Source organism: Ricinus communis, chromosome 8, assembly GCF_019578655.1.
Source record: "Ricinus communis isolate WT05 ecotype wild-type chromosome 8, ASM1957865v1, whole genome shotgun sequence".
NCBI lineage: Eukaryota > Viridiplantae > Streptophyta > Magnoliopsida > Malpighiales > Euphorbiaceae > Ricinus > Ricinus communis.
In genome coordinates, this window is record NC_063263.1 from 18059167 (window position 1) to 18079352 (window position 20186).

Consider the following 20186-nt stretch of genomic DNA (forward strand, 5'->3'; position numbering starts at 1 on the left):
CTTTGTAAGATAAAAATAACTTCATAATACATGTTATTTTTTACTTCTATGTTTCATGATTGCACCTTAAAAATAGCTAAAATGAGATATTAAAATAAAGAGAGGCTAAGAATTCTTTAAATGTGTTGTATTTTATAACTAATTCAAATATATTATTTAAGTTAAATAACTATAAAAATTTTAAAATAATAAAGTCTTACTATCCTTTTATTTTACTCTACCATATTAATTTTTATATTTAGAATGATTGTATTTATAAGATTAGGGTTCGAATTACACATATGAAAGAAAACAATTATTTTAATGTAATTGTGAAAAAATCAAAGCACTAAAAGTTTACCAAATATAGAAATATTTTAATTTTAATTTTTGATAAGAGTAAAATTACAATATCAAAATAATTTTTTTAATAATTTTATTGAATTAACATCTATTATATTTTTTTTAATTAAAAAGATCAAAGAAATAAAAGAATATCTTTTTTTCATATAATATTACATTGACAAGAAATTATTAACACAATAAAATATGTATCACATGCACAATAGTCTCATTTAGGTGCAACACTTTGTTCATATTACTTGATTTTTTAGGATAATTTTTGTTCTGAAATAATATTTTAACTCTAATAATTTTACTCACCAGTTAAAAAAAATGAGTCGTACACGCAGGTGCATAAAGACCGTTAAAAATGGTCCAATAGCATCAAGTAAGTCGCATGATAAAATTAGAGTTAAAAAACAAAAAATAAAAGACACTTTTGTAGAATTATAAGCAAGTCTATTATACAGTTGAATTTAAATTTTGAAACAAGTGTAATAATACAACTATATTTTTACCATCCGATCCAACTTGCTTATTAATTTTGTTTCTTGTTGTCTGGTTGGCATGTTCTAATATCAAAACTCAGGGATGGCGATGGATTTTATCCAATTGTCGGCTTCCTGCACTGACTGTTCTTTTTTTTTTTTTTTTTTTTTTTTCTTGTTTTCAATTCAGTTCTTCTGGAGGTTCTCAAATGTTCTACTCAATTGGTGATAAAAACAGACAAAAATTATTGGGCAAACTTTTAAAAGTCTCCAAAGCAACCAATCTCTTATACGCAACTGATTTTTGCAATTCTCAATACAAGCAAGCAAAAGCAGTGTTGTTGCTGCACAGCTTTCGCTTGAATAATCTATGCCTGCCTGCCACCGTCGACTCTTGCGAAAAGTTCTGGATTTCAAGTCACTGATGCCTCCAAATTAAAGTACTGGCTGCTGCTATTTACGTACAGATAATTTATCAATATCCTTTTCTTTCTTTCTTTTTCGGGAAATAACTTGTCAATGTTTCGTACAGATGATTTACTTGATTTTTAACTAATTAGTTTTTCTTTGTCAAGAGTCAAACATTTTTATCCCTAATTATTAATTAGGAACTGAGAATGATTCTCTTGTGTTTACATTGAATATAACCTCTCATATTATATTGAATTTACTATTAAATTTTAATTCAAAAGTTGATACTTAACTAAAAGAATATGTGTTGAATAATTATTTATTGAATAATAAACCTTTAGTTATTAAATTTCAATTTAGTGATTAAAATCAGAATCATATAACCTATCATGTTTTTTAATACAGCTTATACGACGTAATACTTAAAAAAATAAAATAAAAGATATATGTAAGTTTCTAAGCTTTTAGCTAAATTATAATTAAATTTCTAACATTTGATAATTCAATTATACTTTTACATAATATTTGATTGAAATTCATAAAATTTATAGAATTGAATTGTAAATCTAAAGTTTATATACTTTGAATGGAGTGAAAGTTAATTTACTATTTTACATAATTAAATTTGTATGATAATAGTTGTAGCTGAATTCTAACACATAAAATTCTTAAATGAATTCAATATTAGTAAATTAATACATTCCATAATACCAAAATTCTAACTTTATCATTTTTATTTTATTTTTTTCTTATTTTTTTTAAACGAAACAATTTTTTTATAGATTTCAATCAAATATAGCTAAAACAGTTATATTCTTAGAATTAAATAATATCCTAGCTAATAATTATGGTATCAATTTTTTTATTAAAAATAAAAGAAAAATTATCATAATCAGAGCTAATGCTTTTTTTTTTTTTACATACAAAAACAAATAAGTTAGAGAAGTTAACCGAATTTTTTTTAAAGCCTAAAGCTAACCGGATTTCATGATATTAATGAATAAATAAAAATTAATTTTAAGAATATTATTATTTTTTGCCTTTTAAACTTTAGGCGTATAATTAAGGGAGATTTACAGAAGTATGGAAAAATGCATTGAAAGTTTTGTTTTTACACTATACTTTTTTTTACAATTTTTCTCTCAAAATTTTTAATCTATACCTCTTTTTTGAACTATATGATAGTATCCCTTAATATCTTATTGATATCTTATAAGTATATTTTTAATATTTTTTTTGAAAAAATTATAAAAAGTAAATTTATAATAATAAAAATTAAAATAAATAAAATTTTAATATTCTTTAGGTATAATTTTTTAATATTTTTTTAAAAAATTATAAAAAGATAAAAAGATCTAAAATAAAATCTGAATTTACAATAAAACAAATTAAAAAAGTTATATAATTTCTAATATCTCTTATATATACTTTTAATATCTTTTTTTAACTAAATTTTTAAAAAATATATAAAATAAAAATTAAAGTCATAATGATATAAATTCAGAAAATTATCATCCGAATATCTTGCTGGTAGATTTTTAATATTTTCTTTTGACGAAAAAATTCTAAATTTTTTCTTTTGTACTTTTCTTAAAAAAAGTAAAAGATATTTTTGAAAAATATCCTAAATTTTTTTCTTTTACAGTGAAATTTTTTTTCAAAACACAGTGCACCATGAAAGTTCTTCATTAATTTTACGGGCAATTCGGCCAAATATTGAAAGGCTTATCCCTAAATTTTGCTAAAAGAAAGAGAGCCACATTGATAGTTATAATGGGCTTCAATCTGTTAATGCTATTGGTTATGGGACTATGGGCCATGTTTGACTTACAGACGAAATAACAATAATAGTAATAATAATAATAAGTTAGAAGAAGAAGAAGAAGAAGAAGAAGAAGAAGAAAGGGGGAAATAAAATGCAGCAACAAAAATAATCTGGCGCAAAAGAAATGCAACAAGAAAGGAGAAAAGAGGCATTATTACCTAAATTCGGTCGATGTACAGTATCGTCTATCTTAGTACTACTCACTCAGTTTTCTCTCTCCCTTATACCTCGCTTCTTCTCCGCTTCCTCTTTTCTCCTCCAACTTACTCTCTCAGGTTTTCGCTTTTTCTTTTTAATTATTTTTTTCCTTAATAAGTTTCCTGTGATATTCGATATGTCGTTCTGTTCACTTACTCTTGTCATTTGGCATTTGTACTACAGGTATAGTGGTTCTGTTCGTTTTAGGATTTGGAAGATGGTGTAGACGGCTTCTTGGAGTACATGCTTCGGCTCCAGCTTTCGTTTTCCTTAATTTACTTTTTATTTGGTCTGTTTATTTCTGTGTCGTTCGACCAGGTAAATTTCGTTCACCTAATTTAGGTTTCTTGTTAATTTTCTTTTTAAAGAACAATTCTTTTATTGATTTTCATATTTGGATTAATCACAATCACACCCCTGAAGTATGCTTGAACCGGCACTTTGGTCTTTCACTTAATCTACCGTTTATTTGTCGACTCGATAGGGACAGTTTTATTCATTTTGCTAGTCACTTGAAAAATGACACTTCAGCTTTGACCAGCGGATTCTTAACGGTTGGCTGATGGAAGGAATTAAGTTTAAAAATTAAGGCAAACCTCAGGAGTTTCATTGTAATTATAACAAGAACTCTTAATCTTTTTTTATTTTTATTTTTTAATTTATTTTTAACAACCTGTTTTGCAGCTGTTCCATTTTTCATGGATGCTATTTTCAGTGGAGAAGTTGTTATGCTTTTCATTGGTGTATGTAGGTTGTCCTTTTTCACTCTTTTCATGTTTAGATTTTTTTCCCTCGGTTTATTTTTGGTCATTTGAATAATAAGCATAATGTTTTATCTGGCAGTATTCTATCAAGTAATCCTGGTTTTGTAACTCATCTAACTTCCCATTCGGATAATCTTATTGAAGTTGGAACTCTTGAAATTGAAGCTGATAATGAGGTTGTATATTCACTCAGTTAACATATTAGTGAAATATCCCATAATTTTTTCACAGAAGTAATTTTTCATTTTGTTCTTTTTTTTCAAGAAAAATTTATGTTCCAGAGATATTTGTTGATTAAACTTGTAACCTCTTGTTTTAGTAAATATAGAATATATAAAAAGAGCTTTGGCTTATTTAATGTTTGCCTATTCATGTACACCAATTCATTATTGTAGTTTTGAATCTGTTAAGTGCCAGTTGCTTGAGAATTAACTACTCATTTCTGGTCAATATGATGGCAGCTTGTTTATGTAGAATTTTACTACTTCGATTAGTTCCATCTTGTTGGTTTCTTATGAATCAGAAGCTCTCAGCGGCCTGCATTTCTAACCAACTGGAAGGAAATGGAATAAGGGCCAAACTGACCTTAAACTTAAATTAAAGGATGCCCTTGAGGATGGTACTTCTCTCATCCAACATTTAGCACATGGGCCTTTTTCTTGCGACTTTAAAGTTCATATGTGCATGTTTAATCTTAAGCTATCATGTGGCTGAAGATTGTTATTTATGTTGGCTACTATAGTTTCTATTTTCTAGTTCTTTTCTTCTCTCCAAAACATTAGCAACTCTCAAGATTTGATATCTTCCCTATTCCTCAATTTTCAAGCTTCTATATGTCAGTACGATGATTGTTGTCGATGTTTTATCTTAAGCTATCATGTGGCTGAAGATTGTTATTTTATGTTGGCTATTATAGTTTCTATTTTCTAGTTCTTTTCTTCTCTCCAAAACAATAGCAACTCTCAAGATTTGATATGTTCCCTATTTCTCAATCTTTAAGCTTCTATATGTCGGTAGGATGATTGGTTTTCGATGTTTTATTGTTTCACAGGATCCCTTACTGTTGAAGAGGGTTAGATACTGTAAGAGCTGCAAAGCATATGTAAAGGGGTTTGATCATCATTGTCCTGCTTTTGGAAATTGTATAGGTTATTTTTGTATTTCTGTCACTAGTTTCCTTGTAAGATTGCACAGAATCCATCTTTGAAAGCATTCATTCTTAGATGCTTAAATGGCCTTTTGACTTATTGATGCTTCTGACATTTACTATGCAGGACAGAGTAATCATGCTCTTTTCATGGTTCTTCTACTTGGATTTCTTAGTACTGAAGCTTCTTACATAATGTGCTCATTGCAATGTAAGCTTAGACATGCTTTAAATGCATTTCTTTTATCTGTTCCTTTCCAATCTGGCAATTCTTCATCTTATGCTACATGATATATTCTGAATGTTTCATGGTTAATATTTCTTGGCATTTTGATCCCAGCATCTTGGCCTGTTAGTTCTGGTATCCTAGATTCTGAATGTTGCACGATGCGGACATGATTTGTTTAAATGAGCACAATCCATAACATTCTTTGCATGCTTATGGTTGAGGATCTTCTGAAGTTATCTAAGCATTCATCTGCTCCATGACACTGTACTCATTTGTTTGTTCATGTGCTTTCCAGTTGTCAGAGGTTCACAGATCGAACCAGTAACTAGGTTTGAGGTAGGCTATTCTATGCTGGCATTGCCTAAACAATATTATTGTTTTATTACCATCCGTTCTAAGTTAATGTTAATTATGTCTATTATTGCTTTTGTAGCATCTTGGCTTGTTTATTTATTTTCTTTGTGTGTGCAGCTTGGGCTGCGTGGAACTTTGGTTACCGGCACAATGCTATTTACTCTCCTCCAAGTGCTGTGGCAGGTTTGGTTTGTTTTTTGCTTGATATCCAAGTTCTACATTTTCTTGATAGCCATTACATTAATCATTGAAAGTATCTTGCTGAAATTTCTGATGTTGAAAATATTCTGTTACTAGGGGATCTTTATGGCATGGCATATATATTGTATATGCTTCAACATCAGGACTGATGAATGGGTAAGTTCCCCCCTAATATGGAACAAGAGAGGGGCAAATGTGTGTGTTTTGTGCAAGTATTTTGTTACATGCATGTAATTAGAACACATATCATAGAAGGTGCTCAATTTGCTGCCTTAGGGCAAGGAGAAATGTCATCATCTGCAAAATATACTGATTCAGTTTCCAGTATTGACTCTTTTAATTAATGTCTCTTTCTTTTAGATAAACTGGAAGAAATACCCAGAGTTCCAAGTCATTGCTCAGTCCCAACCAGGTAAGAATATTTCACTGTATTGGTTGTTGCTAGATACCTATGGAACGCCTGCCAAATAAGAAACTTATGTTTTTTGCCAATCCAGGTGGAAGCTTTAGTAAGATGAGTTTTACAAATCCATATGATAAGGGTATTCTTCAGAATGTGAAGGAGTTTTGTGCAGTAAGAGACTGATATATTTTGCATTCACTTCCTTGCATTGCTCTAGCTCCTGAGTAGGCGCCTGTGTGTGTCCTCAAGATTTGTTAAATTGGTGACAAATGTTGTTGACTGAGAAGATATGGATGATGAATTTTGACTAAAGGCTGTACATATTAGACTTAGCTATCATGGGTGGTTTTGCAGTCCAGCTAAACAGCGCATTTTTATTAACCACCTTCAAATAAAATACCAGTTCATATGAAAAATAGGACTCTTGTATATGTATTCATTTAATGTGGTGAATGCTCGGCACATTATGCGTCTTTAAGTTGCTCATTGTATTTTATCCATTGTTTCTGAAAAACAAATATTAATTTCTCTGCATGATTTCCAGAGGCAGTATTTAAGATTTTGGGATTCATGGTTACTCTTCAGAAGCACCTAATGTTACTTCTTTGATGATCAGTTGCCAGGTTGATTATCCAAGTAGCAAGCAAGGAACTCACCATTCTTCAAGCATTGCTACTTGTAAGTCTAAGAAATCCTTGCATGCTCTAGGAATATAATCTTAGTTATGAGAATGAGTTTACGGCAGCGTGATGCTTGATGCTTCTGCTAAACTTTTCTTTACTAGCAGAAGTGTTAAGACATGCATAAGTAATTAACAAGCTTGACTAAATTTTTAGCCTTTTAATAATAAAAGTGGCATATACAGATCCTGAATTACTGAAATCACAAATGCGACTGTCTCGTGCACATTTATTTGGAATAACTCGTATGCTTGAAGCAGCTGCATAGTCAGATAAGGAGATAATTTATGTTAGCCAGAGATCTCAATAGCGTTCGCCTCAGGCTTCTTAATCTCCTTCCTAGGAACAGTAACATTGAACACCATTCTCCATGCTAGCTTTCACTTGATCTAACTTAGCATTCTCAGGCAACCTGAACTTCCTAGAAACATGCTGCAGCTAGTCTCAACACAGTGCCGCTTAATCGACGCTCTTTGCTCTTACCTCAGCTAATCATAAGAATTCTGCCTTCTTCAACTTAACTTTCATCTCCTCTTTCTAGATTCCTGGAACATAAACGGATATGCACCCTCTATATATAGCACTTGATTAGAGGATTCTAGCTCCTTAACTGGAACATAAACTGTTAAAAGCAAAAAAATAAAAAAATAAAAAAATAAAAAGAAAAAGAAAAGAAAAGGACAAGAGACTTGTCATGGAGATGGAACACCTTTAGCTTAAATCTATGATTAGGAGACTTCTCGACCTGCCAAATGGGGTATTAGTTTAAAAATGAAATAGTAGGATCGTGCTAGATGTATTTCCTATTTATAAGCTGCTATCCTACCATCTTCATTTACTTGTGTTTATGCTGCTTGAGTTATGGTTGGCCTGTAAGAATGTTTAAATCCATAATAGTCCTTGTTGTTCAGTGCATTGTCTTATTTTATTTTATTTGACAAGAAACAGCATTTTATTACATTCCGTAAATACCCTCTCTACTAGGACTAGCATTGAAGCTCTTATGATAGATCCATCCTAACAATTAAAATACTTTTCTTTTTCTTTCCTTTTTTATCCAATAAATAGTATATATATAAATGATCAGATTCTAATTCAGAAATATACCCCCATGCAAAAATAATATAAATTCTCAACAAATAATAGAAGGAAAATTCTTAACTATGACTATGAATAGATTCAAATATAAAACCTTTTAGTCTTGGAACTTCAGTCTTGACTACTAAATTAAAGTCTCGTTATCTTCTTTATCATTTTAGTCTACCAAAAGATTATATTATATTCTTTCGTATATATGTAATTTGCTTTTATAGCGTGAAATTTCTTTCTAAAAGAATAAAAAATTAAACAAAACATTACTTATTGAAATATTTTAATTATCCGTCAAAGCCCAGCATTCTTTTGGAAATTGTTTTAGAGAGGAAAGGCAGAAAATAAAATTTATTTTCTTTCCTGTGTGGATGGGGAAGGAATTTATTTATTTATTTAAATTTTTCCCTTGTTTTCTAGTCTTGATTAATTAGAAGTAGAAGAAGAAAAACCTTTATTAATTATTTCAATGTAGTCATTAGACTTTATACGTATAGTTTATGCTTTTAAGCACTTAATACACACAACATACCCTAACGAAACACAAACATCTTCAATTCTTTTCAAACTCATAGATTGATAAAAGAAACCAAAACCCATTATGTTCTTAGCCGGAAATTTGAACAGACTTGACTTCAGGCTTCTTCTCCTTTTCCTTAGGAACAGTGACAGTAAGAACACCATTCTCCATGCTAGCTTTAACCTCTTCCATCTTAGCATTCTCAGGCAACCTAAACCTTCTCAAAAACTTGCCGCTGCTCCTCTCAACACGGTGCCATCTGTCGTTCTTCTCTTCCTGCTCTTTGCTTCTTTCTCCACTTATCTGAAGAATTCTGCCTTCTTCAATCTCAACTTTCACTTCCTCTTTCTTGAGTCCAGGCACATCGGCTTTGAAAATGTGAGCTTCTGGTGTTTCTTTCCAGTCAATTCTTGCATTAGCTAGAGCTGAAGTTTCTCGGGCTGATGCAGGTAAATTTGCGGAGTTGAAGAGGCTGTCAAAGGGATCCCAACGATCAAGAGAGAATGGATCGACCACATTTGTTCTGCGGCTGCCAAAGATGCTAGGAATTAGAGACATTTTCTTGAATTCTTGAAAAGGGTAATGAGGGCTTGCTAAAAGAATATTTGATAGCTAGCTTGCTGATATTGATTTCTTTTGATGGAGCAAGATTGAGGTAAAGGGTCTTATTTATAGTAAAGAGAAGAGAAATCTGGAATTTGTTATTAGAAAAGGAGAAGTGTAAAGGAAAGGAAGAAAAGTTCTGGTTGTTTCTTGAATTTTCCAAATATGTTATATGTTATGGGCTTATAATCATTGTTGTAGTTCTATAACCTTCTACCACCTTCATATCATATTTTTATAGGGTTTGACAACCATTAGCCTGCTAAGATGTAAAGACGATTACAGTCCGTGAATTTAATTTAAAAGCAAAAGACGAATATGTTTAACTATAAAATAAGATGGCACTAAACAAAGTTCTCACTACTGCCTTAATTTTCCATTACTTCTTTTATAATTTTGAGAGAATAGAAATTAGTAATATTTTTTTTAATCTTACATAAACAAACATCGTTAAATCATCACTTTATTTCTTTCACATTAAAAATAGATATTTTGATTTCTTGATCTTCTTTTTTTCCTTTTATATTTCTTATAAAATGAAAATAAAATATAAAGTAAAAAGTAACGGTTCTTTTCTTCATCTTTTTTGCCAATTTACCCATACTTTCAACAATGGCCAACTTAGTTACAAACTTACTACTTCAGCCTGACACACAAACCGAATCTAATATTTTAAAAAATAAAATAAAATTAAGAAAATAACTTCAAATAAATAATAAATAATATGTAAAAGGTAATGAGTGTCTCCCTTCCTCTCCTTTTCTGCTACGAAAACCCTCAGTTTAGAATTGAGGCCAGCAATACTGACCATTGATTGAAAACCGAAGTTTGCCTCGGCAGATGACAGGCCTTTAACAACGGTAGAATTTAGGAAAACAGAGTCTGGCTGAGTAGACTGCAAGGACCAGCAGATGAATGGACGATAAGAGGAGTCGACAAATTGAAAAGTGATGCAAATTTTTTAAAGTGCGGAGAGTGAGATTGTTGAAGACAGTAATGCTTTAGGATTATTGAATATAAGAGGGATAATAGCGGTGGTGGCTAAGTGGAAGAAGTTAGATGGCGGGTGGTGGTTTGGTTCGATTGATGAGACATGTTTGCTTGTGGTTATAGATTAGATGATGGCAAAGTTTAATGGTTTTGGTTGTGCAAAGAAGGTTGGTTTTACATAGGAAAACTTCGATTTTTATTGGGATTTAGTGAAAGAAAAGAGTGAACAAGTCCAAAGCTATAATCAGTTTAATTATTTATTTATTGACTAAGCCTATATCTAACTTTTTTCAAACCCTTTCCTTCTCAATATTTTTTCCTTTTTTTCTCAAACTTACCACAACGAAAACGATAATAAGAGTAGCATCAGAAAATTTTTTATTAAGAAAAAGATAGAATATTTTAGTTTAATGGTAAAATTATACAATTTAATGCTATTTTGACTAATCTTTTAAAATTATTAAAACTAGTCGTTTACTCATTCGTTACACGACTATTATTATTATTTGATTATCAAATTAAGTTGATAAATACAATTTAATAAAATATTTAATATTTAATTATAATATTTTAAAAAATAATAGTATACTAATTATTTTTAAATATATATTCTTAATTTTTAGAAACTTTAAAATTATATCAATGCAATAATATAAAAAATATTTTAAAAATATTTATTAATTAATTTTAGTATTTTATAACTTAAGACATATTATTATTTTAAATTATATAATTAAAAAATTAATTATCATTAAATATAATATTAAAAATATATTTTAAAATGTTATTTTCTAGAATTAAAATTATTATCAAATTAAAAATTAATTTATTAATTAATATAATATTAAATTATAATTAATATATTTTTTTAGAATAAAGTCAGTATCATCATTTTATGAAGAGATTACTTATAGTTAATATAATATTAAAATATAAATGTTATGCTATTTTCTAAAATTAAAGTTAATGTTTAATTATGAATGTAACTAATCAATCAATAAATTAATAGAAAAAACTATAACATTACACATAAGCTTAAATTATATATGTCAAAACTAGTACACATGTCAAAATAAACATCCTACGTGTCAAAATTAAGCACACGTGTCAAAAAAATTTTAAGTCTTAAAAATTAAATATAATTTTGAGCAGATCATAATTTTAGTCAACATTATATAATGTCTAAATTTTTAAATTAATATTTTACCAAGCAACAGAGATAAAAAATCTAATCAATAAAAATATATAAGGTAAAAAGTATAAATGAGCATCATGAAAAAAATAGAAATATTGCTATTTTTTCAGATAAGGAAAGAAATCACTTTTCTTCTTTGTAAATTAGAGTTTGTAAATTTATCGATACTAATTATAAAAATAAAAAAGAAAAATTAGTTTTCTATTTCTTACGTGATACAAGTGTAATTTTAAAATAAAATAATAAAAAACTTACATTTAACGACATTTTAGATGTTGTTACTATTATGAATTAATTAGACTTTTTATAAAAATTAATGATTTTAATTAAACTAAAAAATAAAATAAGAATTTAAATACGCATTTTATAAAAATTAATAAATTTAATTAAGCTGAAAAAAATAATAAGAACTTAAACAACATCTCTGTACCTTTTGTCAATATACAGCCCAAAATTTCTCCATTTTCTCACCATTTCTCTCTAACCAAACGCCAAAACAAATAAAAATACTTATCGTAAGATCAAAATCAATAATAAATCCTCCACCCATTATAGAACTTAAATTTTTTCTACACGAACCCGTTCACATGGCAACAACAGAAGAACAACGCGACTCATTAGAGTCGAAACATGGAACTCTAAAAGGCAAGAATTGATAGGAAGACTTAATAGTACAGAAAAAAGAGCAAATGGGAAAATTAGACCTTGATATCAGTCGGCTTAGCAAAGGCCAGCATCCCATTCTTCTTCCATTACTTTCGCTACTGCACTGCTCAGTGCTACTAACCCCAACCATATCCATAGCTTGATCTTACGGCCATGAGAAGTGGAAATGATCTAACGGTATTACAAAAGCAATGCACAAGACATCTTTTGGGTGGCCCGCAAAGCGGCAAAAGGAGACGTCGACAGTGAGATCCCAGAGACAGTGTGCCGTCGACAGCGAAGGAAGGATGAAGGATTTATTTGATTTTAGGTTAGTTTTTTCTTTTATTCGCTTTATGTTTGGTGAGGGAGAATTGATGAAAAAAATATAGAGCAATTATGCTGTATATTTTTATTAACTATTTCTAATTTTAGATGATGTGGCAAAAATATTAATGAAAAAATCTGCATCATCTGCTACATCACTTAATTCCGAGTAAGATTGTAATTATGTAAAACTTCACTTGATTTGATAAATTTAGTGTATGTCGACAGTTATTTATGGATTGGGCAATTATATTTTTAGTATTAGACCAAATGTTTTGTATAAGAACAACTTGAATCTGATGCTGTTTCTGCAGCCTATGCCAATCCGTGTGTTTAAGATGAGCTTATTATCACTTATTAGCAACTGATCTTTTCAAAAATACATATATCAAGAAGGCAAATCCTCTCATTTTCTTATACTCGGCCAACAGATGTTTATTTCTATCAACAAAATTTGTAAATAATTCATATGCATGATCTACACTTTTAACTCCGCCTGGCCATAATCAGAGTTTGTGAGGCACGTCCACAGCTAAATCAGTAAGCTTGTCTACTTCAGAATTCTTAAAGCACAAAATTATTAAAATTTGAAACACTGAATTCAATTAGAAACTTGATTAATTAGACTTATATATTAAATATTTCAACGTACACGTACAGTTTATGCTTTTAAGCATTCAACAAACACATGCATACTCAAAAGAAACACAAACATAACATCTTCAATTCTTTTAAAAATAGCAGATTGATTAATGAAACTAAAACCCATAATGCTCTCAGCCTGAGATTTGAACAGACTTGACTTCAGGCTTCTTCTCCTCTTCCTTAGGAACAGTGACAGTAAGAACACCATTCTCCATGCTAGCTTTAACCTCCTCCATCTTAGCATTCTCAGGCAACCTAAACCTCCTGAAAAACTTGCCACTGCTCCTCTCAACACGGTGCCATTTGTCGTTCTTCTCCTCCTGCTCTTTGCTTCTTTCTCCACTTATCTGAAGAATTCTGCCTTCTTCAACCTCTACTTTCACTTCCTCTTTCTTGAGTCCAGGCACATCCGCTTTGAAAATGTGAGCTTCCGGTGTTTCTTTCCAGTCAATTCTTGCATTAGCTAGAGCTGAAGTTTCTCGGGCAGATGCAGGTAAGTTTGCAGAGTTGAAGAGGCCGTCAAAGGGATCCCAAAGATCAAGAGAGAATGGGTCGAACACATTTGTTCTGCGGCTGCCAAAGATGCTAGGAATAAGTGACATTTTCTTGAATTCTCGAAGAGGGTAATCAGGGCTTGCTAAAACAATATTTGATATCTGGCTTGCTGACCTCGATTTCTGTTGATAGAACAAGATTGACGTAAAGGGTCTTATTTATAGTAAAGAGCAGAGAATTCTGGATTTTGTCATTAGGAAAGTAGAAGTGTAAAGAAAATGAAAGCAAAGTTCTGGTTGTTTCTTGAATTCTCCAGATATAAATATATAATATATTATATAATATATATGTTATGGGCTTATAATTAGTGCTGTTGTTCCATAACCTTCTACCACCTTCATCTCATAATTTTAAAGGGTTTGACAGCCATTAACCTCTTTAATTTGTAATCACAATCCGTAAATTTAATTTGGTGTGGGTCACATTAATAGGTGTATAACTAAGAATCTCTCATTTAAGATATGGAAATAGTATAAAATGGAATACGAGTTATAAATTAGAAGAATTTCGACAACATGATTAAAGAATATGTATATATACATTTATTACTCAAATAATTATTTTTATTATTATCATTAATCATATACTATCATTTTCTGTATCCAAGTTATCATAACTTTTTTAGAAAGTAAATTAGAAATATTTCTATTTGATAGATCACTCACGGTGTTTGTGGATTCTTGCTAATCAGTTGGTTTGATTATGAGTGCCAGAAATTGTACGAATTCATTTGACTTCTAAAATCAGAGAAATTGTAGATTACCAAACCCTTTTTACAGTTCAGTTGGATTGTAAGTGGATCACCAAGAAAATGGGCGTAACTGAGAAACTAAAATGCAGTAAGCTTACTAAAGGAGTTTAAAAAACTAGGGGAATCTGGTTAAATTGGGATTTGCATATTGAAGATGAACACGATACCAATTTTCTGAATTGATTTGTGAATTAAAAGTAAATGCAAAGCTTGAAACAGAAAATGCTGGAAGTTAGAATTGCTTAAAAGATTGAAGAATTTTGTTATTGTAGTTTGTCATCTGGAGTTGTGTGTCTGCTTGGCTGTCATATCCTTTTATGAAACTCATGGATTTATATAATAGTTATTCGAGTTATATAATTATCACAGCCATAATCAGAAGTACTCCATCAAGTAGAAAAAGGAAAGAATTTAATCTTGACAATTTTCTCTTCAAGATGGCTATACTATGTAAACGGTCAAATCATCCATTGCCATGAACATTGCATTACCTTCTTTAATAAACCCCATCCTCTCCCTGCTACAATCTGAAGTAGTGGCTGCTACCTGATCGTGATCTTAACCTTGTACCCAAGACAAAAGAAAATTCATCAAAAAATAACCCCTGTCCAGCTTTTCTACACTCTTTAAGACTCCACTAAAAGAACCTGAAATAATTACGTTCTTGAGGTAGCCGGATGATAGAAGCGGTTGATAGCTTTGACAACCGGAAGAGAATGTCCGTCCACGAAATCTTAGCCTGCTTCTGCACATCTTACCCCGTTTGAGTTCTTCTCAACAAGAAGCTTCAATTCTATTTATTCATTTCCTTTTTCCGGTGGTAGAGCCAAACATGATTAATTTATTGAACTTTATAGCCTAGCAGCCAGGAGTTGAAACTTGATCTGATGAATTGTAGCTTATTAAATTTGATATATCTCTCTTATCTTATTAAATAAAATGGTGAAACACGCAAAATAAAGGAAGGTAATATCATAATCAAGTTTAGCTTAGCGATAGTATAAGAATATGAAGCTGTAAAGTTACGAGTTCAAATCATATTCGAGCTCGATCAATTGGAAAAATTACAGGGTAACTGTCAAAGTAGGAAAAATAATCTATTAGGGCTGAAAGAGTGGAGAACAAAATGAGCCCCACTTCCATGTTCATATCAATATATATAAAGTTGAAAACTTTAAGTAAAATCATGATCATGGATAATTGACAGTGTAAGGTAAAGTTTATGCTTTTCAAGAAAGGAGAAAAATAATTGTCTGATTAGTAAATGGCAAATTGTACCATGAAATTTTCTGTGTCATACCTTTGGATAGGCAAATTTAAGTTGCATATGACATGTAAGAGAAAAAGAACCTGCCACCAGCACTGACAACACATTTCTGCAATGCAAACAATTTCAGAGGTAGCATTAATTAGCACTACACCACTACTCTTTTTCATTTCTATAAAGATCAAGGTTCTGAATACGTATCAGTAATTCAATAATGATCGTGTGAGTTGCCAGAAAGAGCAGATCAACATCATTGAAGATGAAGATGAATTCAATTATTTTATGCTGGAATAATGTATGTTGTCCTGTCATTATCTTTACTCACTACAAGCAGTTGGATATGAGCGAACTCTTTCTACTCTGCATTCTTGTAAAGTCAGTCTGAAACATTACTGTCTTATTTCTACATTTCTTATAAAACTTTCACCCTAACCAGAAAGATGATAACAAATGCCATATATGGTGGTACTACTACTGTCTAGTAATTTCTTCTGTAATTTATAATTAGTTGCAGAGATTTAGTATAATAATTGCCACTAAATCATCTTGTTCTTGACTTTAAAATCCAGGTTAACATATTACTTATCATTTTGAGCTCATTTTCTTTTGTTGCGCAGTTAAAGGAGCATGTCCTGCACTTACAAGTTAAAGTGTGTGAAATCAATTTAGAAAAAAAAAGTACAGGTAATATAAGAAACTAGCTTAATTATTCTCTATTAATTAGCATGCAAGACAAGACCTTTCCCAAAGCAGAATTCAATTTATTTGAGGAGAAACCAAGGTTATGATACCCAGAAGCTGTAGAGGTAATAAGGCCTAAAATCCAAAGCCACCCTAATGGTTTCACTTTACGCCTACAGTCCAATTTTTAGCAATTATGCAACCAGCACAATTCTTCTATCATTTTAAGCCCATTTCCTACTAAAATCTCCTTTCATTTAGTTGCCCAATTTGTAGCTCTTTCTTAAAATATATGAATTTTTTATTCTCAACTCTTTTTATATTTAGCTCAAACTAACTATATTTTAAATAAAATTAAAAAAATTAAAAATCACTCTCTTCTAATAAATAAAAATAATTTTATACTTTTAATACGATTAATAATAATTAAAATAATAAATAGCTCTTTCACTGCAATTTCAATTGCACCTGCGCTTGCCCTCTCACTTCCATGGTTCTCACCACCTCCTTCACTATTATTATAAGAGAAAAAAATAGTAAGAATATCAAAAATATTTATTTATTTTTTTAATTATTTGTTTATAATAAATATTTAAAAAATTAAAAATATTATTTTTATTTTTATTGTATTCACTCTCCTTTGAAAAAGTATACCCTCTTATTTTTATCCTAAATATAGTCAATTTGAACTAAATATATACAAATTTGAGCTTAAAAGTCTATAAATTTAGAAAAAACTAAATTGGACCCAAGTGACAAGAGAAATAGCCGAATTAGATTTTATTCTAATTTAATATTATTATTAGTTTCTTTTTAAATATCACCACATTAAAAATACAAAAAGCATAGTGTACTATCTTTCTAATATTTTTCATTTTATTGTCCATTTGAGTGATGGCTTATACTATTTGGGGATTTATTTATTTGCATATAACTGGCTAGTAAGTGATAGATTAACTCCTGGAGATATAAGAAAAAAAAAAAAACATAGCTACTTGAATTCGAGAATAGACCTTTGAAATTTTACATAAAAATATCAACCAGATTGCTCTTTAATTTCTTGAAAATTGCATGCACTTCATAAGGAGCAAAAGGCTGCTTAATCAGATCAGCATTCTAATTCACAGAACTGAAAGCAATCAATTTATGCACTCTTATGAAGCTCACCTTCAGGAGTTTTGGCCCCACTACCTGGGAAAATATTATGGCAAATGGCCTGTGATAGCCTGAACCTGGGAAGAAAATATCAAACCTTCAGAAAACAAAGGGCAAAGAAAATTAATAACACCATTTTCTTTTGTATGTGACCATATTGCTTTTGAACTTTGTTATTGATAATATCTCTTTAGCATTAATTTTATAAGTGGTATTTACTTTCTTTTTCTTGTGGGTTAATAATAAAGCCTTCAATTAATCTTCTTTTAAGTTTCTGCGTTTGATAGCTCATAGAGTTAGGTCAGGTGATTTGTGAGTGATTAGATTGTATAGGAGGAGGTGTGAAGAAGAACAAGTGTGTAACAAGAGTCAATTACTTAACAAGAAACCAAACCCTAGACGCAAAGATTAAGCATTCAAAAACGACATGAATGGAGAATGGACCCAGAAACACCCCCCACCCCGCCCACACACACACACACACACACATATATGTATATATGCCAGTCTTTATCAATATTTTTTTTCCATTAGGCAAATAATTGAGATTGCTTAAGGACAATATCTTTATGCTAATCAGAGTGACAAATAAATAAGGCTTCGTTCTTCTCTAATACGGAATCAAATTCGATAGGCACATCAAAGATTCTTTGGTCCCATAGATGCCATTTGCGTGCAAGCCATAGTGTTGTTGCATATCAATTTCTGGAAAATTGGAGTTAGGTTCATCAATCATTGTGCACTTTAATCATATAATTTTTAATGGATATTGATTATATAGTAGTATATTCTAAGCCAATTAAACTTCCCACAGTATGTGGATTCTTCATAGAATCTAAATTAGAATCTTGAACAAGTTTTAGTCTAGAAACTTACACAAAATAGTTCAAGTTACAATTTATCTCCTTCCTTCCTTTTTATTTTCTTTTTCCAACTTTTTCTTATTTACTGTATCATCTTTCTGCACTCGATATCTAAGTAAATGAATGAAGAAAACCCCACCTATACACACATATAGTAGTGCTCTTAATTAGAGTTATTTTAAACATATAAATTATAATTAAGCTTAATCAATGTTGGTGGTCTTGTTTTTCCCAGAAGTCAAAAGAATATTGTGTTTGGAAAATATCTTTAAGAGGGTAATATAATCACATAGCATCCATTAATTGTAGCTTGAGAAAAATGGGGAGAACAAGTTATAGAATGATGCTAGTTTCAAGTCAAAGTGGTGATTGATAGTCACCAATATAGAGGATGAACTCTACAAGACAAGTAGAGCCATAGATAACGTTTAGAATGTGTAATAGGAGATCTTGACTGGATTAAACATATTAAATAGATAAGATCATAAAATGAACTTGTTTAATTAAAGAGATTCAAGAAGCACATGAGCAAAGCAAGCAGTAAAAGGTTATGCTATATTTGAAATCACTGACCTAATCTTATCTAATATTGCGAAGAAAATGTATTAAAATACAAGAAAGAATTAAGAGATCATTTAAAATCATTGTCTGCATCACTTTCAAGTGTGATATATATTAATATGTAGGATGTTAAAAGAAAATAAAAAGAAAAGAAATTCAACCTTTTAGCTATGATCATATAGCTGTATATATATATAGATTATGAATTCCAAGTTGTTTAGTGTCATAATTATTGATGATGCATATGTGGGTAATGTATCATAAGTTCAAACATAGACCCAACTGTGTTATTTGTCTATATATTAACAAATAAACAAACAAAGGGTTTTGTGGTTGTTCAAAATGTTGAACTAAAAAAAACAATTAAATAAAGTTTGTGTAAAATGTGTATATTCAGACACGCGGCTTTCAGAAGAAAAAATAGGAGTCCTTTTTTAATTGAAAGCAGCCTTTAATTAATTAGAATTAAGTTTGGCGCGTGGATGTTGGCCTGCTGGCTTGCTTTTGCTTCTCAAATCAATTCACTAATTGTTAATTAATGGTGCCTCCTCTTGTTAGGCAGGTTATGTATTTAGCTTCTCTTTTGAGTTTTTATTTTATTTTATTTTATTTATTCCTTTGTTTGTGGGTGTAGAGTTTTCAACATTGAAAGATGTCATAATATAAAGACTGAATTTTTTTTAATTAATTAACCCTAATTGATATACATGTATATGGAATTATTATTAATAAAAAATATTTTAAATTTTTTATGAGTTATAAATAAATAAAAAAGATTCGAATTTAAAATCTTAGACATATACATCTATTGCTAGATGAAGCATATAATTGCTTTTTCTCTTTTTTTTTTTCTTTTAAATTAATCAATTACAAATAAGAAACTAATGATGTTATGATAATATGCCATTTTATAATGGAGTAAACCACTTCTATTTAATTTTTCTATGTATTTATTAATAGAATAAATCACATATATTAATTTATAAAAAAATATAATACATACTTAAAAATAAAATAAAAATTATCAAACTATACTTTTCCGCAACTTTATTAATACATTGGCAAAGTCTTATAATGGTTTTCTCTCAATGAATGGTCTTTATTATCAATTTCTTGAAAAACTTCTTAGATTTTAAAAGAAATAATGAAGACTAAACTAAACTAAAGTATTCTTAGATCTTAAAAAAATAATGAAAACTAAACTAAACTAAAGTGTTTATGGAAGAACTCTAGAAAAAATAATAATGGACAGATACATAAAGCATATAGGAGAGAGCTCTCCTCCTTTCTTTAGAATTAAGTTTGTAGTATGTATATT

The 20186-nt window shown here is 29.9% G+C and overlaps 3 protein-coding genes across 5 annotated transcripts; 1 reads left to right on the top strand and 2 right to left on the bottom strand.

Moving 5' to 3' along the window:
- Window positions 1–2955: 2955 nt before the first annotated feature.
- LOC8276089 (probable protein S-acyltransferase 6) lies at window positions 2956–9425 on the top strand. 3 transcript variants are annotated; one of them, XM_015728011.3, is made up of 13 exons: window positions 2965–3320; window positions 3427–3561; window positions 3928–3994; window positions 4087–4183; window positions 5059–5155; window positions 5282–5365; window positions 5679–5719; window positions 5855–5920; window positions 6035–6094; window positions 6299–6350; window positions 6436–6512; window positions 6958–7019; window positions 9080–9425. In XM_015728011.3, exons 1-12 carry the CDS (start codon window positions 3170–3172, stop codon window positions 6967–6969), a joined length of 939 nt encoding a protein of 312 aa, XP_015583497.2. In that variant the 5' UTR covers window positions 2965–3169; the 3' UTR covers window positions 6970–7019; window positions 9080–9425. The 3 variants fall into 3 exon arrangements, with proteins under 3 accessions (XP_048233959.1, XP_015583497.2, XP_015583499.1); XM_048378002.1 differs by lacking the exon at window positions 6436–6512 and having other exon boundaries at window positions 2956–3320; XM_015728013.3 differs by lacking the exons at window positions 4087–4183; window positions 6958–7019; window positions 9080–9425 and having other exon boundaries at window positions 2970–3320; window positions 3928–3986; window positions 6436–6900.
- Window positions 8548–9188, bottom strand: LOC8276088 (18.1 kDa class I heat shock protein). The gene has a single exon (XM_015728014.3). It carries the CDS (start codon window positions 9186–9188, stop codon window positions 8718–8720), a length of 471 nt encoding a protein of 156 aa, XP_015583500.1. The 3' UTR covers window positions 8548–8717.
- Window positions 9426–12990: 3565 nt separating the features above from the next.
- Window positions 12991–13784, bottom strand: LOC8276087 (18.1 kDa class I heat shock protein). The gene has a single exon (XM_002533544.4). The coding sequence runs from the start codon at window positions 13635–13637 to the stop codon at window positions 13167–13169; it is 471 nt and encodes a 156-aa protein (XP_002533590.1). The 5' UTR covers window positions 13638–13784; the 3' UTR covers window positions 12991–13166.
- Window positions 13785–20186: the final 6402 nt, after the last annotated feature.